This window comes from Hypanus sabinus, chromosome 8, assembly GCF_030144855.1.
Source record: "Hypanus sabinus isolate sHypSab1 chromosome 8, sHypSab1.hap1, whole genome shotgun sequence".
Taxonomy (NCBI): Eukaryota; Metazoa; Chordata; class Chondrichthyes; order Myliobatiformes; family Dasyatidae; genus Hypanus; species Hypanus sabinus.
In genome coordinates this window covers 43,323,260-43,345,699 of record NC_082713.1, presented here as the reverse complement: position 1 = coordinate 43,345,699, position 22,440 = coordinate 43,323,260, and the positions used below count along the sequence as shown (strand labels likewise).

The window sequence follows — 22,440 nt, the reverse complement described above, 5'->3', positions numbered from 1 at the left end:
TGTTCCACCAGCATTTTGTGTGTGTTGCTTGAATTTCCAGCATCTGCAGATTTCCTCGTGTTTGCAGTATCACATGCCTATGTTTTGAAATCAACAATTGGGAGACAAAAGTAGCCTGAGTTAGCTCCTTTCTTGTCAATGGCTCATAACTTGGCTTTCTTTCAGTAATTGTAGATGCAATGAATCCTGTTGGGTCTATTTTATTATTTATTTAAAAATTTGTTTCAGCCAGAATAGTAAGGTGAGAAATTTGCTGGTGTGATCTACAAGTAGATCAATTTCCTTTTGCAGAATGGACTCAGATCATCACAAAGTACCTTTTGGAACAACTGCAAAAGATTGCCGAGTCCTATCGACAAATTTCCACACAGAACAGTGGGACACCAATGCCACCCACGGTGCCTGAGGTGGAGCAGGCCATGAAACAGTGGGAATATAATGAAAAGCTGGCTCTTTACATGTTTCAGGTAATGGGAAATGCTTTAATTGCATGAAAAGAAGTTGTTAAGAGTACTCTGCATATCCTTCAAGAAACTATTAAGTCATTATAAATGGCAGGATGTAATGCAGAAAAATTGGAAAAAAAACATTGGTTTCTATATATGATGCAGCTAATAAATGGTTAGTTTTCTGACTCTGATTCTACCATAAAAAGTTCAGTAATTGAATCAATTCTGCAATTTTGGTGTTGGCACCAGAGCAAATAATAATGAAAATTACCATTTTAAAAAAAAACTTGGCTAGTGTTCTTCAAGGGAAATGCATATCACCATGTCTAATTGTAACTTAAGTTCGCTCTAACTTTGTCTTTGAATGGCCTCACAAGTTATTTATTTAGGGCAACGAGAGGTAAACCACAAATGCATTTATTCTCAATGATCTAAAAGTAATTTTCTTATACAAACCTTGGTTATCTTTGTATTTTGGAGAATGGCTTAATCTTGCATTTAAAACACTGATTTGATTAACAGAGGCAAACCATAATTGGTTGAAAAATCTGAAAACTGTTACTTGAATTAAATAAATAAAACTGGTAGAAATATAGCGAGTGTAGAGAGAAATGATTAGCTCTTCAGGTCAGTATTCTTTCATCAAAATAAGGGAAACTCCTTTCAAGTACAGTGGTTTCTGGTTAATTGTGCCATTGGTTAATCTGGGCAGCCATTTATATGGGAGAACTCGTAAAGAACAAAACTAAATTGAGAAAATAACCAGAATTCCCTTTGTGTAATTGGGACACTATTCCACTTAATTAGCACAGAAGAGTGTCGCTGAAGTTCCTAATTGGCGTCAGTTATGTGCATGTGTGTGGCCTTCAGACACTACTCATTGCTTAGAACGATCAGTTTTCAAATAGTGTCAATTGCATGTGTTTGAGGTTTAAAAAGTAGTGATTTTTTTGTCAATAATTGTTGGCATGAAATAAGCTGTAAGACAATTCAGAACTGTTTCACTCATCGTGGTTTCAAGCATTGTGGTGCCAAAAACAGCCAGGAATGAAAGAGAAATGATTTCACTATTTCAATAAGTTAGGAATTAAGAAAGTATGAACAATCATCTTGCATGTTACAATGAAAATGATGATTTGGAGGATGCAGTGATTAAAACGTATGAAGGCAGTCCAGTGTCTGAACTAAGTGTCTCCGTTGATTTACTCATTTACACTCAAGCAAAAGAACACAGCAGGTGAATACCTCTGTCAATAACTAGTAAGAACTAAGTAAATACACGATTTTATAGTACTATAGAGGTATTAGTAGTATTCTAATTTGTTTCTTATTACATTTAAATGCATAAATTGTTACTGAGTTAAACAGTAGTTTATGTTTTTTTTTACCCTTTTAACTATTTCTGAGAATGTTCGGCTGATTAGGGTGGCTGCTAAATTGGGCCAAAATGTACTGGTCTTGATGTGTCCCAATTAACCGGAATCCACTGTACTACTTTGATTTATCTTTTGTCATCCTCCTATATTTTCCCAATAAAACCAAATGCAAATTTGCAGAACACTTCATCTTCTGATTGAGCGTGATGACACTTAACACTGAGTTTAACAATTGCAGGCAATCAGTGCACCTCACATCTCACTCTTCCAATGCTGACAGTTTTTAAAAGAATCTATTTTGCAAATAGGAATAAACACAACAGATACCTAGCAAAATAGATTGTTAACTTTGCTTCTCTCTCCACAGATGTGATCTGACTTGCATGTTTCCATGATTTTTTGTTTGTTTTATTTCAGATTTCCAGCATCTATAATGTTTACTCTTCAGATTTATCTGTGTTTTCTTGTTTCCTTTGCTCTGTTTGTAGGATGGAATGCTGGACAGGCATGAATTCCTGACCTGGGTTCTTGAATGCTTTGAGAAGATTCGACCGGGGGAGGATGAACTACTTAAACTGCTTTTGCCATTAATGTTACAGGTAGGGAAGATATATCTGTTGCACTAGGCAATTTTTATTCAGAAATTCTCAATTCATTTAACATTACAGTTTTGAGTAGAGATTAAAGGGTTGCTCTTTAATCGGAGGCAGCAAGTTGATATTTAACACAAAATGTTCAGTACAATTATTGTGTAATGGTGATTCTTCTAATTTGTCATCTCCAATTGCTCAATTATCAGAGGAGAAAATGTTTGCAATTTTATTTTTGTTTAGCTGTTTAATCTTTGCAATATAATTACTGAGGTCTTAACACCTGCTTTGTATTAAGGAAACAAAATTAAGATTGGGTGACTGCTTAATACCTTACGAGAGTGACCATAATCTTTTCGTTGCCTATTTTCTTAATTCTCTATCCTACTCCCATTTTGACTTCACTGGATTTGGTTTCCTACAATGACCAACCTTCCTCTCCCCAGTAAGGAACACTGTTTAATATTTTGCCTAAGAATATGCAGGTCTTGCAACTCTTATCTAATTCAACACATACATAAAACTATTCTTTCCTGTTACTTCCAGTATTACATTTATTTCAGTAACGGTGCTCTGCATTTCACACTTGCTGCATTGTTAGTTCTCTGAACTTGTTCACCATCCTATAGGCAGATTGTGTGGCATTCAGTCCCCTCTCTTACCCCCTAACTCTACCTTCAGTCAGGAGGTACCATAGCATTTGGACAAGAACTGTTATAATGGGAAACAATTTCTTCTTCCATGCTATAAGACTATAGAACCTCCTGCTACCTCCCAGCTCTCATTACATATGAAGTGCCAGTAAATTATACTGTTTACTTTTTAACTTTTGTCTTAAATGCACCTCATTTTTTTGTGGTGATATTACTTTGTGTTATGTGTGTGCATTACACATACTGTGTTGTGCACCTTAGTCTGGGGGAATGTTGTCTCGACTGGCCTTAAAAATGTGTACAGTTGAATGACAAGAACTTGATAGTGGCCAAAGGAATTTATGTCACTTGGATAATCATGGTTTCCACCATATTCCAAGCATTCACTTTGTTCTCTTCATCCTTCACCCTCTCTGAAAATTAAAATCTTGTTCGCACTTCCAATTAACCAATCGCACTTCCAATTAGTTTCTGCTGCTACAGATGCCGTCTGACCTGTTGTATATACCTAACATTATTTTTTACATCTGAAGTATTTGAAGTTGAGTTTTTTTTTGAACTCTATAGATATTGTTAACAATGTTGGATTATTAGTGTAGAAATGCTACATACTGTTAGCTTCTATAGTGTTTAAGCATCAACATTAATTGAGTAACTATATAGAAAGTTGTTCTTCAGGATATGTAAATTTGTGATTTATGTACTTTTCTTTTCTGCAGTACTCTGGAGAGTTTGTGCAGTCTGCGTACCTGTCAAGACGCCTGGCCTACTTTTGCACCCGACGTCTCTCTATGCTGCTAGGCGATAGTGGTAGTAATGTCGTCACAGGAGGGCATCAATCCCATGTGATTGCAGCACCCACTGCAAATACCTTACCTCCAACTCCAACACCACCACCCAATGGAGCCACCCAACCCCAGTCTCCATTTATGGATTTTTATATTTGTCCACAGCATCGGCCAGTAGTGTTTGGATTAAGCTGCATGCTTCAGGTAGGTCAGCAATTCATTCAGCCTTCAGATATGCCAACTATCTGTTAACTTCCAGTGTTAAGAATCTTTTCCCCAAGAAGTTAAAGGTTTAAGATATTTAATCTCTGGATAGCAAAATAGAATTTATCATTAAAAGTCATAAAATCTGTCCTGAAGTGCAACATTCATGCAACATTAAATCATACAAACGTATAAAACAGATTTGATTTAGGTCTTGACTGTAGAGGCTGTGCATACAAGTAGCATTGGTAGAAGTGCAGATATTGCATTTTGTCCAGTGTTAGGGAGAGTAAGTTAACTAGACTGGAGTAAGTTAACTAGACTGGCCCTTCTAATCTTTCCTTGCTAAAAAAGTGTATGGGACAATAGGTAAGGGGAAGAATAAGGCTTCACTTCTATCAAATTGCCTGCTGATGTATAACTTTGGATAACAAATGAAAAAAGGTTCTTTCCTTGATGAATGGACTCAGCACATAAGTGCTATTATGAAAAAAGCACAGCAGTGCCTCTACTTCCTTAGAAGTTTGCAAAAGTTTGGCATATCATCTAAAATTTTGAGGAATTTTTATAGATCTGTAGTGGATCTGTATTGAATGGCTGCATTACAGTCTGGTGTGGAAACACCAATGTCCTTGAATGGAAAATTCACAAAAACTAGTGGACATGGCTCAGTACATCACAGGTAAAGCCCTCCTCACCATTGAGCATGTTTACATAGTGTTGTTGTTGAATGAAAGCAACATCTCATGAACCCCCGCCACTCAGGTCATGCTGTCTTTTCGCTACTACCTTTAGAAGATACTGGAGCCTTGGGACTCACACCATCATGTTCAGGAATAGTTACTACCCCTCAATCATCAGGCTCTTGAACCAGAGGTGATAACTTCACTCAACTTCTCTTGCCCCATGACCGAACTATTCTTGCAACTTATGGACCCTCAAGGACTCTTCATCTCATGTTCTCAATATTTAATGCTTATTTATTTATTATTGTTATTTTTTAATTTGCACAGTTTGGTATCTTTTTCAAACAGGCTGTTGATGCAGTCTTTCATTGATTCTATGTTGGTTATTGGATTTATAGAGTATCCTTGCGAGAAAGTGAATGTCATCATTGTATATGGTAACATTTATGTATTTTAATAATAAATTTACTTTGAGCTAGAGGGGAAATCACAGATATAGGTAAACGACATGATAGAAACCAAATCATAATGACATTCGATCTACAATGGGAGTCTTAGTGTGGGTAGTTGTTTCTGATCATTACCTAATGAAAAGTGTTCATTGGCCATATATGCTGGAGATCTGTCTTGCACATAAACACTGACCATATTGAAAAGGATTTAGTTCCATAAAAATCTAAAATGTAAACCTTATTTCTTGATTAAAAATGTTGTTTCCTGCAGAAGGTTTGTTATCTTCTTTTGTTATCTGTGTGACTGTAGCTATTTGTTTTGCAGAGCATCGTCCTGTGTTGTCCAAGTGCATTGGTATGGCATTACTCATTGACTGATTGCAGAAATAAGACTGGATCACCACTTGATCTTTTACCCATAGCACCATCCAGTCTACCCATGCCAGGAGGAAACTCAGTATTTACTCAACAAGTACGTGAGATTCTGCTCTTTGATATAAAAGCAAAAATATAAGATTATAAAGAAGCACTTTGGGACATGTTTTTCATTGGAAGTGCTACACAGAGAAGAGCTAATATTGAAATTTGCTTTTACTGTTTGCCCAAACTATAACCAGGTTCGAGCTAAAGTGCGGGAAATTGAGGAGCAAATTAAAGAGAGAGGTCAAGCAGTAGAGGTCAGGTGGTCTTTTGATAAGTGCCAAGAAACTACTGCAGGTAATCGTTACTTCAAAAAATCGTTGTTTCTTTGCAAGTCTTAAGTGAACTGGCAGTCAAACAATAATTGCATTTTGCTGTTGAATATTGATTAAATGGAATTATAACACAAGAATTGGGAGTAAAATATGATTGGACACTTTGATCTATCCATCTTTCTACAATCTCCTTCGCTCCTCTCTGTTTCTAGTAACTTGTTTGTACTGTCCAGTCAGTGGTTCTTGCTGGAAATTCTGAGCAGGTCAGCCAGCATCTATGGAAATAGAAATGTAAGTAATGTTTCAAGACAATGACCTTTCAACCTTTTGGTTGAAAGCATGATTTTAGTGTTTTAATATATTTTTAAGCATCTGATTTGATAGTTAATGCTCCTTGATATTTGATCTTTTCCACAAAGTAAATTTAGATTCTTTATTGTATCCCTAAGTACTGAATCAAATACTTAAGGTAATTATTCAAATACTACTGGACATTACATCTAAGATGCTGTCTCCTTGTACAAAGCTAAATCTTTCTCCCTTCAGGATTGTCTTGGGTGAGAGGTTGAAGAGAATGTCAGATTTTCTCCCCTCCTATCAAAACCTCCTCATTCACAACTTTTGAAGTACTTTCTTCTTTGCTTTTCTCATCTCTCTCCCTTGATCCTGAACAGGGGCAATAGCTGGTGTTTCGTGTTTCAATAACTGACATTACGCACATGATTGCATAATTGCCATTTCTCCTTTTTCTCTCTCCTGCACACTTATTCATTTGTAAATTGTGGGTATTGTGGGTTGAATCTTGTCAGAGTGGGCGATGTAGTGGAAAGTGTGCTGTTGGAATGTAAATTGCAGCAACATTTAAAATACTGTACAGTCCTAAATAAAAAGCTTTAAATACATTCAGCAGGAAGACTTTTGAGCAGCTAACCAAAAATGGATGTGTTCTTTATTTTGTGTCACTCTGTATCCATCTCCTGTGTTGTGTATTAACTTTGATAGCTGTTTTAAAAAAAAAACAGGAAAATGGACAGTCAATGTTTCAGTTTGAGACCCTTCATGAAGACTGAGATATCGACTGTTCATTTCCCTGTATAGGTGCTGCCTAATTGCTGAGTTCATCCGGCATTTTGTGTGTGTTACTCAAGATTTCTGGCATCTGCAGAATGTCCTGTGTCTTTCAATTATGTTGCATCTCCATAAATTACTTGTGTTGTGTGGTTTCTTTACAAACAATTAGGATTTACATCTTCCATGACACTGTTCTTTATTTTTGCAGGTTTTACAATTGGTCGTGTATTACATACATTGGAAGTACTTGACAGCCACAGCTTTGAAAAATCAGATTTCAATAACTCATTGGATTCCCTGTACAACAGGATATTTGGATCAGGACAGAATAAAGATGGACAGGAGGTGGGTGTTTGTTGCATATTTTGCAACACTGACTTAAGGGAACTGCATGAATTTTATCTAATTTCCTTCTGAAGGCAACATTTCCTTTCTATGGTCTAATTTCATATTTACCAATAATCATCCTCATTCAGTTTTTTTCATTGCATGAAGTTATTTTTGTTATTATATTTGGAAATAAACTAAAGGTTCTACAGTGATCTTGTCTAAATTAAATAAAAGCAAGTGTCAGTGGGGGGAAAAAAACTTGGCTGATTTCTCTTCGTTTCATTTTTACCCAAAAACAAATTGTCAATAGGAACTTATAAAAATCGAAGTGAAATATTAATATGTAGTTTAGTCAAATGCATTAAAATAGAAGTTATGTTATTAGCACAGATTGCTGATTACTTAAAATTTGTATAGAATCAGTCTGATATTTTCAAATCTATTTAAAATAAACAATGCAACTGCAGAAGTGTTTTTTAGTTTCATTAATCTTATCTTTCTCCAATAGGGTAGCATGAAGTATTAAATAAATCCATTAACTCACAATCAGTACAAGCTATGGTTGGGTTCAAATGTATATTTTCAGTAATTCTTGCTTTGAAACATTCATGAAATTTGCTTAAAGTCTTTTGCCAGTTGTAGCCTTCAAATAAAGTCCTACTCTGGACCAAATTTTAACCGAGTATGCTGAGGAGAATATTACATTATTATGAAATTAATAATTGCCAAGTAGTTTTTGGTGGGAAGTTTAAACAGATCAATGCCCTGTGATAATTGTGCATCAATCAAGTTCATAACAAAGTTTATAATTCTTTGTAATGGTTTTGAAGACAATTTTCTTTGATAAAGTTTGACAAGATATACTGTTACATTTGTGTATTGTTCATATAATATTGAACTTATGACTAATCTTTAAAAAAATCATCGCTGTGCTCGTCAAACATGGTTTGCATCATGGGCTGGAAGTTGGCTTGAATATATTACGTGTTGGCTATATTTGTTCCTATTAAGTTTCCTGTCGCTTGTTTTAGTGTGGTAAAACATTTTATGCCACATAGAACACTACAGCACAGAAGCAGACTCTTCATCCCAGCTGGTCTGTGCTGAACTATTAATCAGCTTTGTTCCGTTAACCAGCACCTGGACGTCAGCCCTTCATTTCCCTCCCATTCATGTACCTATCAAATCAAACCCAAATCCACCACTTCCACTGGCAGCTCGTTCCACACTCTCATCACCCTCTGAGTGAAGAAATTCCCCTTAAACAGTTCACCTTTCACCCTTAACTCATGACCTTTACTTCTAGTCTCACCCAACCTCAACCTGCTAGCACTTACCCTATCATTTACCTCATTTTCATTGTTGAGCAACTGAAACTTCTTGACCAATTTCCCATGTGGGACCTTGTGAAATGCCTTGCTAAAGTCCATATAGACAACATCTACTGCCTTGCCTTCATCAACTTTCCTGGTAGCTTCCTTGAAAAACTCTATATGATTGATTAGACATGACCTACCATGCACAAAGCCATGTTGACCATCCCTAATCAGTTCCCATTTATCTAAATATTTGTATATCCAATCCCTGAGAATAGCTTACCCACCAGTGATGTCAGGCTCACTTGCGAGATTAACGGAACAACATTAGCTATCCTCCAATCTTCCATCACCTCATCTGTGGCTAAGAATGGTATAATTAACTCTGCTAAGGCCTTGCCAGTTTCTGTACTAGTCCCCATAGGGTCTGAGAGAACACCTTGTCAGGCCCTGTGGATTTATCCACCCTAATTTGCCTCAAGACAGTAAACACCTCCTCCTCTGTAATCTGTATACAGTCCAGGACCTCACTGTTGTTTTGTCTCAGTTCTATAGACACTGCCTGTTTCCCGTATAAATACAGATTCAAAAAATCCATATAAGAACCCCTCCATTTCTTTTGGCTCCATACATAGATGACCACTCTTCAAGAGGATCAATTTTGTCCCTTGCAATTCTTTTGCTCTTAATATTAGAAGCTCTTGGGATTCTCCTTCACCTTGTCTGCTAGAGCAACTTCAAGCCTTCTTTTAGCCCTCATGATTTCCTTCTTAAGTGTTCTCTTAAATTTCTTTTGCTTCTCGAGCACAGTATGCCATTTATTCCTTCCAGCCTATACCTGCTATGTACTTCCATCTTGAAAACCAAAGTTCCCTCAACCTGTTATCCTTGCCTTTTAATCTGGCAGAATTATTTTACTCTAAAACTTTCACTTTTCAAGTCCTTACACTTACCAAATACATCTTTTCCTGAAACAAACATGTCCCAGTCCTCACCTGCCAAATTCTTTCTGATACCCCCAAAATTGGGTTTCTCTTAATTTAAAATCTCAACCCGAGGATCAGAACTTTTGGCATTATAATTACTAGGCAGCATCTATAATTACTAGATGCGGTGTTCCTTTACACAAAACTTCACCTGCTCAGTCTTATTCCTTAATAAGAGATCCAGTATCACATTTCCTTTAGTTGGGACCTCTGTGTATTGATTAAGGAAACTTTCCTGAACATACTTGACAAAGTTTATTCCATTCAGCCCTTTTACAGTATGGGAGTTACAGTTGATATGTGGAAAGTTAAAATCACCTACTATCTCAACCTCATGTTTCTTGGAACAGTCTGCAATCTCTCTACAAATTTACTCCTCTCAATCCTATTGGGTGGTTGATAATATAATCCCATGAATGGGGAGATCTCTTTCTTATTCCTCAGTTCCACCCATATAGCCTCAGTTAATGAGCTGTCCAGTCAGTTCTATGAGCACTACTGTGACACTTTCCCTGACTCGTAATGCCATCTGTCATGCTTTATCGTGTCTAAAACAATGGAACACCGTAACCTTGAGCTGCCAGTCCAGTCCTTCATGGAACCATCCCACTAATGACCACAATGTCTTAATTCCACGTGCTGATCCATGTCTTAATCATGTTTGCCTTTGAAATACATTGTATTGAAATACATACAATTCAGAACATTCGTCCCATCTTGCTCAACCTTCCGACTCTTGACTTTGTGGGATTAACAGCACCTTTCCCCACAACCACTCCACCATCTGCTCTGGCACTCTGATATCTATCACCCTGCAACTCTAGTTTAAGTCCCCCTGTACAACTCTGGAATACCTTCGTGCAAGGACATTGGTCCTCCTCCAGCTCAGGTGCAAACTGTCCTGCCTGTACAAGTCCTACCTTCCCTGGAAGGGAAACCAGTGATCCAAAAATCTGAAGCGCCTTCCTCTCACACCATCTCCTTAGCTGCATGTTAAACTGTATGATCTTCTTTCTCCTGGCTACACTTGCACATGGCATGGGTAGCAATCCTGAGATCACAACCCTGCAGGTCCTATCCTTTAACTTAGCCCCTGAACTCAGTTTGCAGGACATCATTACCCTTCCTACCCATGTCATTGGTACTGACTTATTGCACAACCTCTGGCTGTTCACCCTCCTATTTAAGGGTACTTTGGACTCCTTCCGAGCTGACTCTGACACTGGCACCCAGGAGGCAAATCCCATTTGGGAATCTTGTCCTCCTCCACAGAACCTCCTGTCTGTTGAATTCTTGAATCCCCTACTATCACGACAGCTTGCTTCTTCTCTCCCCTTCCCTTCTGAGCACAGTGTCAAACTCTGTGCCGGAGACCATAGAACCATAGAACATTACAGCACAGAAACAGGCCTTTTGGCCCTTCTTGGCTGTGCTGAACCTGACCATTGTGGCTTTCCTTTGCTAGATCTCTCTCTCTCCATGTCCCCCTCCCCTCAAACAGTATCCAAAGCAGTATACCTGTTATTGGGGGGAGCTGCTGATGGTTGCCCAGTTACCTGTGTCCTGCATTTTGGATGTAACTGCCGCCATGTATGGACTGTCAACCAACCCTTCAACCTCCTGAATAATCCAGTGTTTATCCAGTTCCTTAGCATGGTATGTAAGAATGTAAGAATTTGCGCCTGTTGTAGTTGTAGTCATCTCTGTTTATCTGATTCCTCTATTTTGGGGTACCTTTTTGTTTGTGTTGGCTCTTGAAGTTCTTCACAATTAAGAGTTCAGTAAAGAGTTCCTTTTCCAAGACCCATTGCTCTGCTATTCTTTCTCCTCCACTGAGATAATACAGTAGATTCCAGTCAATTGGGACATATTGGGGCCAGTACATTTTGGCCCAATTAAGCAACTACCCCAATTAGCTGAAATTGCATGGAAATTGTTAAAAAGGTATATAAAAAAAAGACCACCAGGAGTGAACTGAATAACAAGTTATGTATTTAAATTACAATATTACTAATACTGCTACAGTACCATTAATGTATGCTATTCCTAATAGTTATCGACAGAAAAATTCATTTAGAGCGTTCTCCAAATTTTTATTTTCATTGTAACATTCAAGGTGATTATGCATACCTTAAAATTCTTTATAGTTTTCAACTTGTTGAAGTAGGGAAATTGTTACATTTTCACTCCTGGTGGTTTCTGGCATCTCCAAGCTTCAATGCTTGAAAATGGACTGAGCAATACAGTTCTGAATTATCTTACTGCTTATTTCTCACCAAATAAATGTCAAAAATTGCTGCGTTTTGAACACAAACACATGTAACTGGCACTATTTTAAAACCTGTTCACTCTAACCACAGTATAGTGTCTAACGACCATGCAAGTATACACAACTGACGCTGGTTAGAAACTGTTCAGCAACTGTCTCCCATCACAATTAAGCAGCATCATGTCTCAAAAATACGAAGGGAATCTTGGCTATTTTCTCAATTAGTTTAGTTATCTTAAATAAGCACTTCCCTGATTAGCCAGTGCCCAATTAACCAAAATCTATTGTACATCGATAATACAGTCCACATCCAAACCACTTCAGCGATCTTTGTCCCATTGCAAATACTAGTTCCCACAGTATCACCTCCCTTTTTCATTTTTTATCAGTTGTTTAGCATCCTTGTTATGGTACTGAACCAATCAGGCACAGAAGGACTCAGAACTTAGTAGTATTAATTCTCACTACCAAACTCACAATCCACCTGGGCTACCTGATGTTTTTCTTTATGATACCAGGCCATTAATTTTTTTCTAAATGCCACAATAGCAGCCAGATTTTCTGTCTGCTGTTGGGGCCATAGATGTTGTTGGAGAAGTTTTGGAGTGGAACTGTAGTTTCTTGTATCACAATAATCAGTGTCTCGTTGCTTCCATTTTTTAGGTCTCAGAGTGCTTGTGTCTTAGTAATGTGAGCTAACTTTCTAATTGATTACTGTCACTTGGTACTGCTGAGAGAGTGTGACATTGTCTTAAGATGTTGATCTGAATCCAGCCAGTAGTTGCAATTCTATCATAGACTTCTTTGCCTCTGATGGCTACTCAAAAAAAAAAAATCCCTGATTCAGAAACCAGTGGTAAATCAGTCTGAGAGATTAATTCTCTTCATACTTTCTTAACAGAGGAACTTAACGTACCATTAATCATCCTTGTATGTGACAATGGCCAAATGTCTTGAGATTCTAAACATCCCCCATTCTTGTACTCCATAATGACTTTTCTCTGGTTACCAAAATCTTCAGATTTAGTACGTGTCACTAGCAGAAACAACATCTCCACATCTTCCTTATCATAATCCCTCAGGACTTTGATTGTTTGAATCCCATATCAGTCTCCTAAACTCTAGTTGGCTACAAGCCAAATCTTTGGCCTTGTGAATCTCTGAACTATTTCCAATATATTTTGCCTCCAGTCGCCAAACTTTGCCTTCAGTTACTGTTAATTCTTGTGCCTGATGTTACTACTTCAAGGGTGCCTTTCTGTGTTGATGGTGAACCATAATGTCCTCTATCTTTTTTGTTTTGAAGAAATCTGCAATATGTTCATTGGAATGTTATTTTTTCTGTCCAGATGTTGCCAGATGATGATGCGGTGATGACTTTGCTTTGTGAATGGGCAGTGAGCTGCAAGCGTTCAGGTAGACATCGTGCCATGGTTGTGGCAAAACTATTGGAGAAGAGGCAAGCTGAAATTGAAGCTGAGGTGAGATGCATCTCAATTGCCCATTTCTGATTCTCTTATTTGAAATTCATGACAGTATGTTCCCTCTCCTGCTCCGATATGTTGATCTATGGCCTCCTCTCGTGTTACCTTGTATTCCGTATGGGTATCCTCCAACCTGATGGCCTGAATATCTATTTCTCCTTCCGGTAAATAAATACCCCCTCCACTTCCACTGTTCCCCATTCTGACGTTTTACCTCTTCTCACTTTTCTATTACTTCCCCCAGGTCCCCTCCTCCTTCCCTTTCTCCTATGGTTCACTCTGCTCTCCAATCAGATTCTTCCTTCTACAGCCCTTGACCTTTTCCACCCACCTGGCTTCACCTTTCACTTTCCTGCTAGCCTCTTTCCATTCCCACCCCCCAACTTTTTATTCTGGTATCTTCTCCCTTGCTTCTCAGTCCTGAAAAAGGTCTCGGCCTAAAACTTGACTGTTTCAAGCAACAGGAATTCTACAGTCGTTGGAAATCCAAGCATCACACTTAAAATGCTGGAGGAACTCGGCAGGCCATCTACTCTTCTGTAGGTGCTGCCTGACCAGAGTTCCTGCAGCGTTTTGTGTACTGCTTTGTATGTCCCTTTATTTGAATCATGTAGGAAACAGGATTTTTATCATATGATTTAGACTTGGCTTTCCTTGTACACTAGCCTTTTGTATAGTTGTAAATCAGTAGAATTTTTTCCTGTTCTGTGTTTAATTCTTAGAAAATAAGATATATTAAGATACAGTTGTGAAATAGGGTGTGTGGGATATGCACAATACAATCTTTAACGTGTATGTTTCATTGAATTAATCTTGTGTGTTAATAAAAACCCATCATAGGGATACATTTTTGGAAGCCCATGTGATAGTGATCTGTTTGACTAGTAGAAGAACTGGCCCATGAAAATAGAGCAGAGCATTAATGGAAAGAAGTAGTTGGGAATAGCAAGAGAAAATGTTAAATAGAGAAAATCTAGAGGCTAGTGAATGTGATATGGTGAGGAAAGTATAGAAAAACTACTGAGGTTTTGAGGAATCTTACCAGTGTTAGAGAACTATGTGAAGATGCATGATGACAAAGCAATGCATGAATGAATGAATGGGAAATGGCACATGATTAGGTAATAAATAAATATGTTATCTTAATAATGAAGGGATCAGTTGAACAGATTTGCGATGTCAGGGAAGCCATGAATGATGGATCTGGAGAGTGGTAGTTTTAGAGTTAGTGATTTGAATAGCGCTTTTAAGTTTTCAAAGTGGGTGATGTTAGTAGTGTGAGCTAGGGAATTTACATGTAGAGTGAAATCACTGAGGATAAAGAGTTACTCAAGGTAACTGATTCAGAAGGAAATTTGATGATAAACATCTTAAATGTGAACAGACTGAATGTCAAGATGGAGAAAAATAACTTATTTGAAAATTTGAGAATTTGTAGTACAACATTTTAGTGAAGAATAACTGTATTTTCCCATTTGAGTTGTGCCACAACAAGAATTTTCATCATGACATGCTCTCTGTTGTCTTCATGCTTGTGATTTGAGAGTCCTGGTACGATCAGCACTCAAGGTAAACTACAATATCCTGTATGTTAAATAGAGCTTCACCCTATCCATCACTGAAGAATTTAAAATATCTTGAAATTTCTTACAACTCATGCAATCTGAGCTGTGCATTTTTCAGTGCAGTGATACTTTTATTTTTTATAGCAGTCTTTTGTCTTTTAGTGAGGTTATTTTACCTCTTGGTGAATTTCACTCAATTGTTTGATGTACAAAAATGCCCAGTTTGTATTGGGATGGTTTTATCAAACTATTTTTATATAACCCTAGGAGGTTGTAGGTTTATGAATATCGTAGAAGGTCAATTTAGTTAAACTGTTATCATTCTTCTGAATGATATAGTTCATGGGTAGTTCATTAAGCCCAGTTACGATTTCAGTGCATGGAGTGTTTTAGTGATGACTTAAAAGCAAATTGAGGTTCCATTTACCTGATTAGTTGTTCTAGCAAGATTCCTTGTGAGTAGTCAATTCCAAAATTAAGGTATCTAATAGATCAATAATACAAAAACAAAATAGTGCACATGGTTAATTAATTCTGTTTCTGCTTCCACAGTTAAATAATCTGCTGAATATTTCAAGCATTTCCTGCTTTATATTACATAGTCACTCATTATTTCTGTCTTTTTTTCTCTATGAAAACAGGTAAATTTTAATACAGTTCCATATTTTTTTAAAGTGTTGGCGCGTGGCCTAGTGGGCAAGGCATCAGACTAGTAACCTGAAGGTCACTGGTTCGAGCCTTAGCTGAGGCAGTATGTTTGTGTCCTTGAGCAAGGCACTTAACAACACATTGCTCAGCGACATCACCGGTGCCAAGCTGCATGGGTCCTAGTGCCCTTCCCTTGGACAACATCGGTGGCGTGGAGAGGGGAAGGCCTGCAGCTTGGGCAACTGCCGGTCTCCCATACAACCCTGCCCAGGCCTGCGCCCTGGAAACTCCAGGCGCAGATCCATGGTCTCTCGAGACCGACGGATGCCACCAATTCACCAACATTTTTTTGTTTTGGCATAGTGGGAAGGTGTGATAAGTATTAAACAGCTAGATCAGGAGAGAAAAATATTTCTAATTCATTTGGAGAATTAGGCAGCATCACTTTGGTCAAGTCTGTTCACTTGCTAAAAATTTGAAAGTTTACACAATGACAATAGACTGGGGAAAAGTTTTTTTCCATCTTTTGAAGCAGCAAAATTGCCTTGGTTGTCAGTTTGTGCTCAGAAAATATGCTGTCTCTTTTTATTCACTTTTCTGTAGTATATGCTATTGTAAATCTGGCAATATCTATAATTTCATTTTTTCATATTCCTAGAGATGTGGAGAATCAGAAGTGGTCGATGAGAAGGGGTCTGTCTCATCTGGCTCTCTCACTAGTGCCAGCATTCCTGTTTTCCAAGATGTGTTGCTTCAGTTCTTGGACACACAAGCACCTATGCTGAGTAAGTGTTTACAGGACAAGTTTCAAACCTTCAGTATTTCATAAAAGTACCACAAAATTGCTGATTATTTTCATTGCAGTAATATCTTGTGCTGTATTTTGATTTAGAAGCTTGTTGATATTTACTTATTATACATTTGTAATGCAGTGCAGAACTGAGAACATGCTGAGAGGAAAGAGAATGAGAATGCAGATACCTGGTCAACAGTAAAACTTAGTTTTCAGTTATCCTTATACTTAAAGTTTGATATTAAGCCAGTTGCAAGATTGAAGCAACATATGCTTTCCAGCTCTGCTTTCACTCAAATACTTTAACTTGCAGTTAAATTTCACTGTAGACGTGAAGGGCTGATGTTTTTATGACTGCAACTAAGTCATTGTAAATTTGAAGCTGCTCGATACATAAGGTCGTTATTCATCACAACAAGCAGGTGTTCTCTTGGAGACACTCTGAACAAAGCTAATGGAAGATGATTCAAAAAAATCGTAATACCTAAAATGACATTGTTTTCTTCAATAATTTGTGTTTAATAAATGATTCAATGTATTACATATTTACAATGCCAGCACTTTGTAACTAACAAGACACTGTTGAATGTAACTAACAAGACACTTGAATGTTTAAATGTCTTTGATGCAACAAATAATTCACATGCATGGTCTAAAAGCTTTGAGGACAGAAAATCCAGTCAAAGTTAGTGTTGTGAGAGCTGACTCTTCGGTACCCAAACGTTCCAGTTTTGATCACCAGAGCAAATATGCCTATGACCATGTTTGATGTGCTAGGTGACAGTCATAATGATGCAAGTTGACTGAGTTCAGGGGTTCCCAACCTGGGTGGGATCTTTGCTTAATGGAATTGGTCTGTGGCATGAAAAAATGTTGGGAGCAAGCCCCTTACTTGCTGTCTGATGCCATAGACCAAAATGTCTCACAGTCATATGCGTTGGCAAACCACATCTCTTGAATAGCTTGTTTGTTTACAAATGTATCATTTTAATTTCAAACTGGTTATTGTTTGCAATTTACATTAGAACAGGTTTTTCTTGAAGATTGGTTCTCATTTGAATTAATACCTGTTATGTCCACACAACTCCATAACTTGTGAATTCCTGACAAACTTTTACATTGTTACATCTGTGATGCTAGAAGTATCTACAAGACTACTGCTAGTCTCATTTGTGACCAATTTAGATTGTAAAACTTCCACTCACCTGAGCAGAGTGGAGTTTCTGTAGGAAGTTAGCATTTTTATTCAGTCTTGTTGGAGAACAGGAAGGAGACCAACTGTAAAATTTGTCTGTGAACTTGTAGCTCAATGAAAAGTCTTGGAATGTTGTAAGAAACCCTCACTGAGACATCAACTTAAATTGAAGGCACAAATGTTAACTTTGAATTTCAAACAAATCAACTTTTGTTATAAAATGTTGTGATCAGTGAGGATGATGGGGTGTAAGATTTTAAACATATTTTTACTGCTGGCTTGATGTGAAATTGTGTACAAGTGTTGATCAGTAAGTAGTTTACTGAGCAATCTGTTGAGTTTATTTTGTCTGCTGTAGTGAGGTGGCCATGTCTGAGGCAAGGTTTTTATTCAGTCAGTAAATGATGAATAGTGGCTAGTTTTTATTTTTTTAGAAACAACTGAAGACATTGCTATGCACCAGTCTGTTTTCTAAGGAAGACATGATGTCTAACTTTATCATAACTATTTACCTGTATAATTTACTGTATTTATCTTTCAAAAGTTGTGTTGCTATAACCGAGTTTCTTTGCTCATGGTTTTACTCCATTATGTTTTTTAAAGAAGTTTTGCAAATCATATGAGTGACTAAGATCAGGGAAACATGAAAATTGAAGGTGAATGATAAATTCAGATCTGCTTAGACCGATCTGTGCAATCATATGAGCGTGCTAGTGTGCCTAAAACTTTTGTATTCGTCAATGTGAAGCGGAGAACAAGTTTGTAAATTTGGCAGGAACAAAGGATATTGACAATGTCAAGAGTGAAGCACAGCAGGTGTGGTGTGGGACAGGTTGTAGAGACAGAGTGCCCAGGGTGGGTGGTGGTGTGGTTGCAGACACACACAGCCCTGAGACACCAAACAAGGTCATTTGATTCCAAACAATTGTTCTATTCATCATTACAGAAGTCTCGCTGGTGCTTCCCCCTCCCTAACCTCTTCCTTCCCCTTTTCCCTAACCATGATCCGCCTCTCTTTGCCCCCTTCCCACTTTCAGTCCACAATAGAGACCCATATCAGAATCAGGTTTATCATCACTCACATGTTAAGAAAATTGTTTTTTTTACAGCAGCAGTATAATGCAATACATAACATTACTGCAATACTGTGCAAAAGTCTCAGGCATCCTAGCTTTTCTATATTTACATTGTCATAACCCTGGTGTCTGCAGACATCCACTTGGCTTGCTCCCTGGTTAACTGACGCCTTTAAAGCTTTCATCTTTGGGGAATATGTCTTGGATGTGAAGGTGCCATCTCTGAAATGGAAGTTGTCATCAGCATCAGACTGTATTTGGATTTCATTCATTAAAATTAGCCAGCACAGGTCCAGCCCAAATTGAATAGAAATTGCGGAATGGGCAACCGCTTCAATGTCAAAGTACAATATCTATTTTGTGACTGACATTTTGAAATTAGTCCTTCACTACTATTGGCGGAATGTTTTCAGATGGATTGAAATTACAATAGTGGAGGAGGTATTTGGCTTCCAATCTCTGTAAAAGTGCATGTGAACTCCATCATAGGTAGCTTCCTTCCAAATCTTTTTAATTCTCTCATTTGAAATAACCTAGTGTGTGTTACAATAAATACGCTAATGACTCTAATTTTGAATAGCTTTCTAATTTGCTTCATCTCCTCCCCCTTATTTTGCAGAAAAAGAAAAAAGCATTCTTCTTTCATCACTGACAAAGAAATTCTGATCATCCACTGTTTTTTGCAATGAATTCCATGTTTCATTTCCTCCTTTATTTTATTGGCTGTTCCATTCTGGACATTATTCAGCAACTGCTCCTTGCTCTGAACAACATATGACAAATCCTGATCTCTTTATTTCTAGCCCCATTCTCAGTGAAAACATTTTGCACTTGTTCACCAAGGCCTACCCTATCCCCCCCTTCCCGGCCTCAGCACACCCTACACTCCATTGTTTAAATCTTCATTTCTTTTCCATTCTTGACCAGTGGTCTGCTATTAATATTCAGCTCTGTTGCATGCACCAGTTCTTTTTCCTTCTTGCCCCCCCCCCCCCCAGATGTTTTCAGGCATAGCTTTCCTTTTCATGGAGTTCTGGAACATTGTAACTAAAAACACTTGTTTAGTTTCTACTAATTCCACAATTTAAACCTGAGTTGAAATAATTGGCAATGAACTTAAAGTTACTTGCAGCTATCTTAAAGAGTTCTGCACTTTTAACTTAATAAAAACATTTACACAATATCTTTAGTGATATTTGTGATGTGAAATACATGGGAAATAATTTGCATTTTCTCTGAGACTCAGCAATGAGATATAAGACATAACTTTAGGAGCAGAACTGGGCCTGAGTGAGTAATTCATATTGACGAAGCACCAGAAACAGTTTATTACTTCGTAATACTGTCATGGGATTTTCTGTGTTTACCTGAGAGTGCAAATAAAGTCCTTATTTAACATAGTAAAGAATCACAGAGCAGCACCTCCTCAGTTCAGCGCTGGAGTCTGAGTATTGATTTTTGTATACCTTCAAATTATGGGGAAAATACAATTTTTTTTCTGACACTGAAATAAAGTGCTTACTTTGAATTGCTGTTTTGCCCTCAATGTCTGTCTCATTAATTTCTAACCATGGTCTCCTCATTACTGAGTTGCTGGTGCTGGGGTGGGTTACAGGCATAAGGCAGAGAGGTGCATATACGTCAAAGGGTACCTTGTCAGTAGTTCATTTGTTGCCTTTGACTTTATCTTCATTACATTTCAGCTGATCCCAGTAGTGAAAGTGAGAAGGCTGAATTTGCCAACTTGGTGTTATTGTTCTGTGAGCTGATTCGCCATGATGTCTTTTCGCACAACGTCTATATGTGCACACTGATATCCCGAGGAGATCTGTCATCAGAGCAACATGTACCCAGACCGCGCTCACCTGCAGATGATGCTGTGGAAGAGCAAGATCGGAAAGAACAGGAAGGAAATAACAGTGTGAAACTTGAGGTAAAAGGGAATTAATTGTTTGTCATTTTCTCTGCCTTCCACTTTGAGCTTTCCTTTCGGTTGCAATCATAGTCAGTTGAACTGTAAATTTTTTTTTGCTTATGTTTGCAGCTTCATTCTGAAATGATATACTTATATCCATCATGGTAAGGAATGTACATTTTTGTGGTGTTATCTAACTTGCCTTCACTATGCCAGATGAGATTGGCCATTAATGCCAATGATGGATGCGACAGGAAGAAGTGAATTTTGAATTTGCATTTAGAGGCTTAAGTTTCATCTCACTTTTAATAGTCAAAGAACCTGAGGGTCATGGCCTGTAGATTGATAGTGCAGCAGTCCTCATCGTGTGTTAGTGCAGTGCAGGTGAACACAGTCCAAACTTGTCTTCCACTGAGCAAACACTGGAGGGCAGCACCAAGGAAAAGGGCTAGCCTTCAAATCAGCATAGACTTCAGCTCTCAACTACACTGGCACTGGCATCTCCTTCCCTGGGCAGCTACAACAGGTGACCCTGCAGCAAGAGGGCTGGGCCCATGCAACAACAGAGGCCATGCAGCTCCCCCACCCTTGGTCTCACAAATGAACCAGTTAACCGAACTTGCAGTATTCTGCACTATCAATGTCCAATAGGGTCTTGTGATCACAAGCAAAACATCCAAGACAATCATTTGCACCTTAAGTTGGATAGTGCATTGCCCCTGACGCTGTCTTCCTTGGGTGGGTGTCGTGTGCAGCATCACAGCACACAAGTCTAACTCCACTGCCATCGCTAGTGGGACAGACCTGTAGTACAAACATTTGTACTTGATATACTCAATATACACTGGTAACTTGCAGTCGCACAAAAAATGCAAGGACAAACAATTACATCTTTGTTTTGTTATGATCCCAGCCCCCTCCTTTGTGAGAATCGCAAGAGCACCCGTCGAGGGGGAGGTGGTCAGTAGACCCAGTAGGAGAGAGAGAGAGAGAGAGAGAGAGAGAGAGAAATGTGCCAAATTGCACGTCCCACCCGGGATGCAGAATAAGACAACAGCAACTATTGTCTCATGGAGACCACATGAAAAGCCCTTGGGCAAGGTGGGCTGGTTGAGAGAAAGATTGCATCATCCCAACCTGATTGACACCTGCGACCCCGTGAGGAAGTATAGAGGAGAGTCTCAGGGGGACAGCCACCTCAGATGCACCAAGAAGACACGAGAGAGTGTTCCCGCAGTAGCGGGAAGCCATTCTGAAGGAAGCCACGTGCGTTAGATTCCGGGATTGGAATTTGTGGCTGGAATCACAGAAAACCGCTTTTAACTAACATCGGGGAGAGGGAACCAACGCTCCCCCCCCCCCGATTTCACGGAAGCCTCATCAAGACTCGGCAAGTTCTTTCTCTTCTCCCCAATCTCTCTCTCTCTCGGTCGCCCCACGTGAAACCCAGCGATTTTCAAAAGGCTGAGGCCTGCAGACTTCTGAGTGACTTTTATATTTCCAACGGACAATCTATTAATCCCTAGACAACAGTAGAGCTCATTTCTTAATGATGATTATTGCTATACCTGCGCTTTAGATTGAGTGTTGACGATGTGCACTATCTGAATGTATGTATCAACCTTACTTTTGTATCCCGTTATAAATAAAAACATTTGAAAATAGTGACATCAGACTTCAACGGACCTCTCTGTCTTTGCTGGTAAGTTATCCAGTTACGGGATACGTAACAGTTTGGACCCAGAGAGGCTGCTGCAACTGAGCACACCACTATCATACTGGAAGCATAACTACCAGTGTTTATTCCTGAGTGTTCTGGGTTTGTTGTACTAAAATTTAGAGCAATGTACCACACTGGGACACTGCTGCACTTGTTTTGTGAGCTTTTAATCAAACAGG

The 22,440-nt window shown here is 38.4% G+C and overlaps 1 protein-coding gene across 2 annotated transcripts in view; it reads left to right on the top strand.

The window, feature by feature from the left end:
• The window catches only part of med12 (mediator complex subunit 12), a 134,806-nt gene that overhangs the window by 35,829 nt on the left and 76,537 nt on the right, over positions 1-22,440 (top strand). For both annotated transcript variants that reach the window (XM_059977036.1, XM_059977035.1), the window contains exons 5-13: positions 292-467; positions 2,314-2,424; positions 3,788-4,060; positions 5,524-5,670; positions 5,816-5,915; positions 7,173-7,309; positions 13,215-13,346; positions 16,221-16,347; positions 20,330-20,559. In XM_059977036.1, the coding sequence (XP_059833019.1) occupies positions 292-467; positions 2,314-2,424; positions 3,788-4,060; positions 5,524-5,670; positions 5,816-5,915; positions 7,173-7,309; positions 13,215-13,346; positions 16,221-16,347; positions 20,330-20,559 (1,433 nt within the window). The remainder of the gene's footprint in view (positions 1-291; positions 468-2,313; positions 2,425-3,787; positions 4,061-5,523; positions 5,671-5,815; positions 5,916-7,172; positions 7,310-13,214; positions 13,347-16,220; positions 16,348-20,329; positions 20,560-22,440) is intronic.